At 37.6% G+C, this 12369-nt stretch overlaps 1 protein-coding gene across 3 annotated transcripts in view; it reads right to left on the bottom strand.

Annotated features, from left to right (window-relative positions):
- Positions 1–12369, bottom strand: part of fibcd1b (fibrinogen C domain containing 1b) — a 158385-nt gene that overhangs the window by 38522 nt on the left and 107494 nt on the right. For all 3 annotated transcript variants that reach the window (XM_067438631.1, XM_067438632.1, XM_067438634.1), the window contains one exon: positions 6118–6297. In XM_067438631.1, the coding sequence (XP_067294732.1) occupies positions 6118–6297 (180 nt within the window). The remainder of the gene's footprint in view (positions 1–6117; positions 6298–12369) is intronic.

Genomic DNA, 12369 nt, shown 5'->3' with positions numbered 1-12369 from the left:
ATACGATAAAGCGTTGTGGAGATATAGCCTTTAGTGTGTTTTTGCAACCTCTACGTAAAATTTGTTTGTGCGTTTATTGAAAACGATTGGACGAATCAACTTAAATTCCATAACTTTTTGTCAGCATGCTATGAAGATGATCTGTTTCAATTTTCATGAAAATCGGAGCAACGGCCTAGGAGGAGTTCGAAAAAGTAGGTTTTTCAGAAAATTCAAAATGGCGGGAAAATTTGCATACCGGAAAATGACATCATAGGGTGAAATCGAATCGGCTTGAGCCAAGGAATCCGATGAAAAAAGAATTTTGTTTCTAGCCCTTAGGGGTCAAAAGTTATAAGCATAAATATGAGTGAAACTTTGGACAGGTGGTGGCGCTAGAGAGATTGAGTTAGAGGCACCAAATTTGCTATAGTGACAGCTCAGACTGGCCTCTATGAGTGTGCCAAATTTCACAACTTTTTACCATACGGTTCTATGGGCTGCCAGAGACTCCTATGGCGGAAGAAGAAGCAGAATAATAATAATAGGAACACTAACGATTTCAATAGGTGCCTCCGCACCTTCGGTGCTTGGCCCCTAAATATAGCTGCAAGCAGCCATTATCGGGGCCAAGCGCAAAGAAGAAGACAAGACATGCCAGCATGGCTGGAAGTCTCAAGCCAACTGCAACAATGAGCCATTAAGGACCTATTAAGTTGATTTTAGGCAAAATAGCAGTCAAATTTTAAATACAGTCAATAATAATGGTTTAATGGTTTATCACTTTCGACCAATAGGTGTCACTGTTACGAAACTGATGTGGTTTAGTCAGATTGAGATGACAATGACACATGCAAAGTTTGGTGTCAATATGTCAAAGCATTGCAGAGATACAGCCTCAAGAGTAATTTTTGCATCATGGCTCAACTCTGTTGCAGTGGTATATGAAAACTGTTTTGTCTATCAATCCGAAATCCATAAGTATTTGTCAGCATGGTCTGAAGACGATACGGATCAATTTTGGTGAAAATCGGACAAACGGTCTAGGATGAGTTTGAAAAAGTAGGTTTTTAACAAATAACAAGACGGAGGACAGATAGGTTTGCAAAATATGGCACAATTGGTATCCATGTTCTCGGCATGAGCCAATGAATGTATTATGACCAGTCTCATTACAATGGGTTAATTTAATCAAAAGTTATTCGCATTTCTGTACATTTTATTACAACTTTTGACCACAAGGTGGCGCTACCCCGAAACTTTTTGAGTATCTTCAGGACATGGAGCGGAAGACACATACCGAGTTTTGTAACGATACGCTAATGCATTCGTAAATTATAGCATTAGCATTTTAAACCATAATACTGCATTGAAGTCAATGGGAATTTCATGTTTTGTTTTATTATAGCGCCACCAAGAGGCACAATCCCACCAATTTTTTTATGTGTCCTCATAGTGAGCCCATACATATGTGTGTCAAGTTTGGTGAAAATATCTCATTTTGTTTTGGAGTTATAGACATTTATATGAAAAAACACGTAAAAAAGGACTGACACCTGACTTTGATTGGATTTTACTACCCCTTACTATCAATATTTTGAGATTTGGGCATTAGCGTATAGCTATCGACCTATGTTTCCGAACTTCTGAGGCTGGTTTCGTCTCGATCGGACTAGCGGTTTCGAAGATATCAGCAAATGTTTTTTAAGCACTAAATTACAACTCTGCGCAAACCATATGCCGAAACCTGGCAAGTCTGGTATCGTTGGAGTCGGCAAGGATTCAGGAGACCAAAAAACACACTCCCATCAAAATATGTCAACCACACCCAAAGTTATAAGCGTTTGAAAAAAAAAATTCTCCACTAGGTGGCGCTGTTTCGAAACTTCTCAGGCTACTTCAGGGCATCGTGGTGATGACCCATACCAAGTTTCATAACAATCTGTTCATGCGTTCATAAAATACAGCATTTTTGCACATAATTCAAAATGGCCGACATCCAAAATGGCCGACATGGTAAAATTGGATATCAGTCGACTCGGCATGACGCCCTGAATCTAATGAGACCAATTTTATGATTTTTGGATAAACGGTTCAGAAGTTATAAGCCAAAATAGGCATTTTTCGTATCTCCGGACAGGTAGGTGGCGCTGCGCCGAAACGCTGCATGTTGCTTCAAGTCATGCTTGTGATGACATGTACCAAGGTTGGTTTGAATACGATAAAGCGTTGCGGAGATATAGCCTTTAGTGTGTTTTTGCAACCTCCACGTAAAATTTGTTTGTGCGTTTATTGAAAACGATTGGACGAATCAACTTGAATTCCATAACTTTTTGTCAACATGCTCTGAAGATGATCTGTTTCAATTTTCGTGAAAATCGGAGCAACGGCCTAGGAGGAGTTCGAAAAAGTAGGTTTTTCAGAAAATTCAAAATGGCGGGAAAATTTGCATACCGGAAAATGACATCATAGGGTGAAATCGAATCGGCTTGAGCCAAGGAATCCGATGAAAAAAGAATTTTGTTTCTAGCCCTTAGGGGTCAAAAGTTATAAGCATAAATATGAGTGAAACTTTGGACAGGTGGTGGCGCTAGAGGGATTGAGTTAGAGGCACCAAATTTGCTATAGTGACAGCTCAGACTGGCCTCTATGAGTGTGCCAAATTTCACAACTTTTTACCATACGGTTCTATGGGCTGCCAGAGACTCCTATGGCGGAAGAAGAAGAAGAAGAAGAAGAAGAAGAAGAAGAAGAAGAAGCAGAATAATAAATATAGCTGCAAGCAGCCATTATCGGGGCCAAGCGCAAAGAAGAAGACAAGACATGCCAGCATGGCTGGAAGTCTCAAGCCAACTGCAACAATGAGCCATTAAGGACCTATTAAGTTGATTTTAGGCAAAATAGCAGTCAAATTTTAAATACAGTCAATAATAATGGTTTAATGGTTTATCACTTTCGACCAATAGGTGTCACTGTTACGAAACTGATGTGGTTTAGTCAGATTGAGATGACAATGACACATGCAAAGTTTGGTGTCAATATGTCAAAGCATTGCAGAGATACAGCCTCAAGAGTAATTTTTGCATCATGGCTCAACTCTGTTGCAGTGGTATATGAAAACTGTTTTGTCTATCAATCCGAAATCCATAACTATTTGTCAGCATGGTCTGAAGACGATACGGATCAATTTTGGTGAAAATCGGACAAACGGTCTAGGATGAGTTTGAAAAAGTAGATTTTTAACAAATAACAAGATGGAGCACAGATATGTTTGCAAAATATGGCAAAATTGGTATCTATCTTCTCGGCATGAGCCAATGAATGTATTATGACCAGTCTCATTACAATAGGCTAATTTAATCAAAAGTTATTAGCATTTTTGTACATTTTATTACAACTTTTGACCACAAGGTGGCGCTGCCCCGAAACTTTTTGAATATGTTCGGGACATAGAGCGGAAGACACATACCGAGTTTTGTAATGATACACTAGTGCATTCTTAAATCATAGCATTAGCATTTTAAACCGTAATACTGCATTGAAGTCAATGGGAATTTCATGTTTTGTTTTATTATAGCGCCACCAAGAGGCACAATCCCACCAATTTTTTTATGTGTCCTCGTAGTGAGCCCATACATATGTGTGTCAAGTTTGGTGAAAATATTTCATTTTGTTTTGGAGTTATAGACATTTATATGAAAAAACACGTAAAAAATGACTGACACCTGACTTTGATTGGATTTTACTACCCCTTACTATCAATATTTTGAGATTTGGGCATTAGCGTATAGCTATCGACCTATGTTTCCGAACTTCTGAGGCTGGTTTCGTCTCGATCGGACTAGCGGTTTCGAAGATATCAGCAAATGTTTTTTAAGCACTAAATTACAACTCTGCGCAAACCATATGCCGAAACCTGGCAAGTCTGGTATCGTTGGAGTCGGCAAGGATTCAGGAGACCAAAAAACACACTCCCATCAAAATATGTCAACCACACCCAAAGTTATAAGCGTTTGAAAAAAAAAATTCTCCACTAGGTGGCGCTGTTTCGAAACTTGTCAGGCTACTTCAGGGCATCGTGGTGATGACCCATACCAAGTTTCATAACAATCTGTTCATGCGTTCATAAAATACAGCATTTTTGCACATAATTCAAAATGGCCGACATCCAAAATGGCCGACATGGTAAAATTGGATATCAGTCGACTCGGCATGACGCCCTGAATCTAATGAGACCAATTTTATGATTTTTGGATAAACGGTTCAGAAGTTATAAGCCAAAATAGGCATTTTTCGTATCTCCGGACAGGTAGGTGGCGCTGCGCCGAAACGCTGCATGTTGCTTCAAGTCATGCTTGTGATGACATGTACCAAGGTTGGTTTGAATACGATAAAGCGTTGCGGAGATATAGCCTTTAGTGTGTTTTTGCAACCTCCACGTAAAATTTGTTTGTGCGTTTATTGAAAACGATTGGACGAATCAACTTGAATTCCATAACTTTTTGTCAACATGCTCTGAAGATGATCTGTTTCAATTTTCGTGAAAATCGGAGCAACGGCCTAGGAGGAGTTCGAAAAAGTAGGTTTTTCAGAAAATTCAAAATGGCGGGAAAATTTGCATACCGGAAAATGACATCATAGGGTGAAATCGAATCGGCTTGAGCCAAGGAATCCGATGAAAAAAGAATTTTGTTTCTAGCCCTTAGGGGTCAAAAGTTATAAGCATAAATATGAGTGAAACTTTGGACAGGTGGTGGCGCTAGAGGGATTGAGTTAGAGGCACCAAATTTGCTATAGTGACAGCTCAGACTGGCCTCTATGAGTGTGCCAAATTTCACAACTTTTTACCATACGGTTCTATGGGCTGCCAGAGACTCCTATGGCGGAAGAAGAAGAAGAAGCAGAATAATAATAGGAACACTAACGATTTCAATAGGTGCCTCCGCACCTTCGGTGCTTGGCCCCTAATAATAGGAACACTAACGATTTCAATAGGTGCCTCCGCACCTTCGGTGCTTGGCCCCTAATAATAGGAACACTAACGATTTCAATAGGTGCCTCCGCACCTTCGGTGCTTGGCCCCTAATAATAGGAACACTAACGATTTCAATAGGTGCCTCCGCACCTTCGGTGCTTGGCCCCTAATAATAATAATAATAAGAACGCTAACGGTTTCAATAGGTGCCTCCGCACCTTCGGTGCTTGGCCCCTAATAATAAGAACGCTAACGGTTTCAATAGGTGCCTCCGCACCTTCGGTGCTTGGCCCCTAATAATAATAATATATATATATATATATATATATATATATATATATATATATATATATATATATATATATATATATATATATATATTATAATTTTAAATGGCAAAAAAAGACAATAATTATTGCATAAATATTAAAAAATACCATCAAATCATCTCAAAATACAAAATTAAAAAGAAAAAAATATTACTGAAGAAAAATAAATTGCATTGGTTTTACTGGGGTGGAGGAATTGGTTTTAATTTTTAGGTGTCCGGTCACTTATGACCGGGAAGACAACCAATGCAACCCCTAAACGAAGAGCACCAGAGGGTTAAGTGTGTGTTCTTTTCAGCGAATAAACACCATACAGTGTGAACAGTATATTCTGATCCATGAACAGATGAATCTTATGAGGCAGTCCATTTTAGTGAAATACACTGAAGAGACATATTGACAAGGATAGTCTGATTCATGAAGAAATTACTTGAATGAGCTGGTTCAAATAGATCAATGGTCCAAATTGAATCAGTTCTGGATGAAATCAAGAGCTTGAATCAGAATCAAATTTGTATTATGAAAGCTGTATTGATACACATTTGCAGGGGAATGTTTTGTTTGCAGCTGATAATTCACTAAAGAGTGTATTAAGTGCCATGCTTGTTCTGTCTATGCCATCAAGCACTGAAATGGACCAATTATCTGAATGAATAAGCACTTATTACTGTTGACAGAGATTGAATATTGCTACTGATTTGCATACAGGGTCCTTCAAAGGTAGTTGAATATTAAGCATGTGATTTAAACAAGGCATTCTAATTGCACAGCATTGAAGGTATTGACCTACAGGCTGTAGCTTTATGCATTTAATATGTAAATATGTATGCGTACCTGCAGTGCCGGTGTAATCAGCAATGGTGAGGGGGTAACCATCATCCTCGGGATCAACAGAAAACAGCCCGACTCCAAAAACACCGTACTGCGCAAAAGCTGTGCTGTTCTCAAAGTCCTCAAGATCTATGCGCAATTCGTAGTTTCCTTGGATAGAGAGAGCATGGATCTGTTTCAACCCTGACGAGAAAAAGAAAGAAAGACCAATTAATTTTATGATTATTTTTACTCATAGAGAGTGTCCTTGGATTATGAAGGTAACATATAATATGAATTATGAATTAATTGCAAAGGTTTCTGTGATTATATAAAAGACACATCAAATCCTCAATTAATATAGAAAACATTTTAGTACATAATTATAATAACAGTATGGTTTTCAGTATCTTAAAAAATAATATTTGTCAAGTATTAACAGGGCCAATAACAGTATCATTCTTAAATTGATCGTTTTCCAGTTTTTAAGGATAAAACCACTAATAACAATTCAACTATATATTTGAATGCATTTAACAAATAACCAAATAGTAACCCTTTTTTACCCTTTACAACACGTACAGAATAATCTAATAATTCAAATAAACTTATAAGAATTATTGCATAAACCCATTATATTAAAAGGATAATTTAGCTTTGCATCTCTTCATTTATGTGAGATACATCCCAATGATGTTTCTCTCTGTCATTACTCGTTTTGCTCTGCTTTTTTTAAAATGAGAAATCATTTTGTTTCACTTTATATCGTTTCTACATTTTAATTTGTTTAATATGGAGCCAAGAGGCATGGGACATGCTGGAGAAAATAATAATAATAATAATAATAATAATAATAATAATAATAATAAGAATAATAATAATAATAATAATAATAATAATAATAATAATAATAATAATAATATGTCCATTCTTTTGCGTACCCTCGCAAAACCTTTTGCGTTCTCTCCCAAAGCGTTCTTTGTCAGTGGACGCACATTTTTTGGGGGTAATACCCAATTTTTGAGCAAACGCAAAGTTTGGAACGAAAACACATTTGCTAGAGAACACAAAGACATTGCGAAAACATTATCATAGTCTCAGACAGCAGAAAAAATATGTTAGTTATGTTCATTCATTTTAGCATATTAACACAGCCGATATAAATTAATCACAAAAAATTAACACATAATCCCCCCCCCCATCCCTAGTATGAATGTATAGTTCTTTTTCACTCTCTGTGACTTGCATATAAAACAATGTAATAAAACACTGAAATGCTCAAACATCTATTATTATGCAGAGCAAATGCACACTTTAAAAATTCATACACGACTACTATGCATTAAAGCTGCATGGAAAACAACCAGGTCTTAGGGGAGATACTCTCTTTTTATATTTTTGTTGTTTTTGCATCACATTTCCAGCACTAGACCCACAAGAACCTGATAGGAAAAGTCTTGCTGCACCGTCCTCATATATAACCGCAGAGCTAAATTATGAAAATTAATTTGACATGTATGAGTATACGCACAAGGAAAGGGGCAAAACTGATTTTAAAAAAAGCAGAATGAATGAAAAATGAGGGAAACAGTGGATGGCTTTTATGAATGCATAAAAAACTGAGGCTTTTTTTTTGCCTTATGCAAAAAATAAATAAATAAAGTTATTTATTTTTGAAAAGAGGAAAAGAAACCTGCTACTTTCACATGTAATTTACATAACTTTAATTCAGGCTTAATTAAAGCCCTTGAGATTCTCCCCGAGGCTCATTTGGAATAATTAAACATTGGGAGTATTTTGTGCCCTTCTTGCTTTCTATAAAAAAGGTGAAACAGGCGAGTCTGTGCGCATAAGACTCAGGTGTGCCTGAATTTTCAATTAAACATTATTCTGAAGACATTTCAAACGTAAGAACTAAGCTGCATTTTGTTACGAATTATCATACTGATTGCTCAATTTACTAGCAAGAGTGAATGTGAGTCAGAGTGTGATTTACGGGTAAATTTTCCTTCTTTGATTATTACGAGCTAAAGCAGAAACAGGGAATTATTCCAGTTTTTTAGTTTTGTACATGGCAGGACCAACACGTTCTCACTCCCAACTCGTCATATATATAGACCCTTTGGGATTACTTTTAACAGGGTATCCCTTTAGCATAATTTTTTCGACGCGCAGGGTACTCTGATGATACCAATGAGAAACCATTGGCGTCATACACAGGTCTATGCGTTGGGCATGGGGATGTTATCATCATGATGAAATAGTTATATGTTGGGTTAGGATTTCTGCCATTATGACATGTTGGAGTGTGATTCTCAATTTAACCAGTGAGCAGAATTTTATTTGTGATTTTGTATGAAGGACTTAACCTTAAACCACTCTCCTAAACCTACCCGTCCCTACCCGTCCCAGACAAATCGTACAAATTAATATGAGTGAGGTCGAATGAATTTGTATGAATTAGCCACCTTGTACAAATATGAATGGGTTGTGGGATAGCGTTGGGCTGGAAAAATGCGTTGACGTGATTGGTTACGCAAATAGTGTCAATTATTTGATTTGCGTCGACTCATTGCGCTGTTTATGGTCATCTCCAATTATGCCGGCTTGCTGAAAATCAGTTATCACAAAAATAAAGAGGCCATTCTAAAGTGTGGGAGTTTTTTTTTTTTAATTTTTAGAGAATAAAATGGTGCCCTGCACACTCTGTAAAACTGAATGGATAAACCATAGCAGCACAACGTCTATGTCACAGGGTGTTTTGGTGTTGGGTTCATGTTTCATGTTCACTGGGGGCTTCCCAATTATTATTTGTGCATCCTCGTTTCCTTTCCTAGCTTCCTTTCCTCGCTCCTTAGCTCCACCCCTTTATGACGTGAGGGAAGGACGTGAGGAAAAGACGCGAGGACAGAGGAATTGAATCAAGTGAAATGATATAGGCCTATCCTAGCTCCCTTTAATGTCACTTTAAAGCGGCGTCAATTAATGATGACTGCACCGCTCGATTTAGTCAGGATTCTTGAATAATAGCTATTTATATTGTGAGCCTCAGCCTTCACAAAATACCACATTTGTCCATATTTTAATTAATATTACCAGTTATTATTAACAACGAATTCCAGTTATTAACTGCTTTTTATTCATTGATGTATAGTATTAGTTTCTATTTGTTTCTTTCATTTTCTTGTGCTTTGATATGATTCTGCAACTGTCAGTTTTTGTTATTTGACAAACATTTGTGAATGCCCTGCGTCCCAATTCGCATACTATCCATCCTAAAAAGTATTCGAAAATAGAATTAGTATGTCCCAAATCATATGTTGAAAAGAGTATTCCAAAGGTACCCGGATGGTGTACTATTTCCGGTCCGAATTCGAAGTATGAATCGATGGGCACTCAAACGGCTGATATTGCCCACAACCCACCGCAAGGTCGTATGGGGATTCGATTAGAAATACAAACGCGGATAAAAAGTGTTAAAAACTACAAACATGGCGGATGTGCGAGTCCGACGGTTAAGTAGAGAAGTTTAGATAAAGGGGTTTGTGTGACCAACTATCAGTATTTAACCTGATAAAAATATATTTATTCAGTGTTGTCCACATTATATTTCATCTGCAGCAGCATTGTGAACTTTTTTAATGACACTTTTGGCCAATAACTTTTAAATGCATCATTATATTTAAACTGCAAACACATGAGGAGAGTCTCTGACCCACAAAGACCCACACATGGCAGATCGATGTGCAGCTACATTTCTCTCCCATACGGTAGGAGATTAAACTGAATGTGAAGGATTTGAACTGGGACGAATCTGACGATGATTGACAGGGCAGTTAAACGGTGACGGGACGCTCGTAACTAAGCGACAGAGTCCGTTAAAGATGGCGAAGTAGTATGTCCCGAAGCTTGCATACTTTTCTGCTACACACTCAAAAGTATATACCTTTTCTTCACAAAAAGAGTTCATACTTTTAGGACGTAGTATAAATAGGCTAATTGGGACGCAGCTTGAGAAACACCCACTGTCATGTTCAGTCATGCACTTCCTGGTTTAGTCATGTGGTCTGTTGTCATGTGATTCCATGCCCTCATGTGTTCCTGCCACGTGTTCCTTTGTAATGCTTCCCAATTCGCCTACTTATACTACGTCCTAAAAGTATGTACTCTTTTTGTGAAGAAAATGTATGTATTTTTGAGTGTGTAGCAGAAAAGTATGCAAGCTTTGGAACATAAACTTTGTCATCTTTAACAGACTCTGTCGCTTATTTAGCCTACGTGTATCCCGTCACCATTTAACTGCCCTGTCAATCATCGTCAGATTCGTCACAGTTCAAATCCTCCACATTCAGTTTACCGTATGGGAGAGAAATGTAGCTGCACATTGATCTGCCATTCACGGGTCTTTAATACAGAGACTCTCCTCATGTGTTTGCAGTTTAAATATAATGATGCGTTTAAAAGTTAATGGCCAAACATGTCATTACAAAAGATCACAATGCTGCTGCAGGTAAAATATAATGTGGATAACACTGAATAAATATATTTTTGTCAGGTTAAATACTGATAGTTGGTCACCCAAACCCCTTTATCTAAACTTCTCTACTTAACCGTCGGACTCGCACATCGCCATGTTTGTAGTTTTTTAATGCTTTATCTGCGTTTGTACTTCTAATCGAATCCTCGTCCAACTCGCAATAGGTAATGGGCAATATCAGCCGTTAAGAGTTTTTGTCGATTTTTACTATTTTGGAGTACTATTTAGTATGGATAGTATGCCAATTGGGATGCAGGGATGTTTATGATTTATCATTGGTTTATGGGTTGATGATTGTTCACAGGTGTCCCTTGTCTTGTCATTAGCCCTAGTGTATTTAAGCCCTTATGTTTGCCATAGTCTTGGTCAGTTATTGAATGCATACCCTCTGTATATACACAGGACTAAGATAACAATGGGCAGGTGGACACAATAGGTTACTATGGTAACAGGCACACACTAGAAAACTAGGGCAGACAGGAAATGAACACAGGAAACTAAGCCAAAAACAGAACATGTGACATGCATTTACTATATGCTTTTATACAAGACTACACAACCACATTGCAATTGTAAATATAATATATCATTATAAATTAGACTAACCCAAAACCAATTCTAAACATAAAATACAATAAAGCATTTATAGAAGCTCAAAAAAAAATTCCCTAAAAGGAGATTTTGTCATATTTATCTGACCTACTGACCTATGGGGACACATTAGTCCTCAAGCAACAGCTAAGCAAACCCACCAGCACGCACACAGGCACACACACACACTTGATGATCATAAACACTCTCTCTGTTCTGCAGTGCACATCCTGTGCCTTCTGCCAGATGCCCTGCTATTGTGATATGGGCAGTCAACACCCGTGAAGCCTGGGCATTTCCTATTTGCCAGTAAACATAAATAGACACTGATATATTAAGGCAGATAGAGGATTTTATGTTGAGCACAAATTTAAGAGAGCAGCAGTGAAAAGCCTACGGGCAGCGGCACTCACACAGCACACCTGTGATAAATACCACTCTAAAAGTGACATATTCCAGCAATTATGCAGGGAAAAATTGGGTCAGAGCAATCCATAATGTTTCAAAGCTCCTCTGGGTCACAATACCCACAAACACACTCTCAACGAATAAAGATACCAAAACAAGGAACTCTTTATAATGAACACATTCTAAATTGTTAGTCATTTAAATAATGGTGCTACATTTCATCTTCTGCCAGCTAAACAGACAAAAGATGATCTGCATTCTGATTAATGTGTTAATGTCTTCAATTTGCACCTAATTTAAGTGATACAATTGTCTGGCTCATTAACAATTCATACACAGACAATGCACAGCTATATTTCTCTTTTTTTGCCATGGTAAAAGGTTCAAATATTAATGATTTATTTGCTTAGATTTGAAAAGTATGTTGCGAGGGAAATGTTTCGAGCAGTTATAAATATCCCCCAAGCCTCGCCCCCCACATTCACATAGTTTTACTCCAGGAAACAGAAACAGCACTTGAATCATTACACTTTATCTTTTTCTCTTTCCATCCTCTTTCGGTGACATTTCTTCGACTTAAAATATTCATAATGCTTTTTCTCTCTGTGTGACTCTGTGCAAAAGAAAAAAAGAAAGAAAGAAGAGGGGAAGGGAAAAGAGAACTCGCAGGAAGAAACGTGAAATGTGTGTCTGGTGAAGAAGAATGAACAGGAGACATGAATAGTCTGATGGAGAGATGG

This window comes from Pseudorasbora parva, chromosome 3, assembly GCF_024679245.1.
Source record: "Pseudorasbora parva isolate DD20220531a chromosome 3, ASM2467924v1, whole genome shotgun sequence".
Classification (NCBI taxonomy): Eukaryota; Metazoa; Chordata; class Actinopteri; order Cypriniformes; family Gobionidae; genus Pseudorasbora; species Pseudorasbora parva.
Note: the sequence above shows the minus strand (reverse complement) of the source record. Positions and strands in the feature narration are given on the sequence as shown.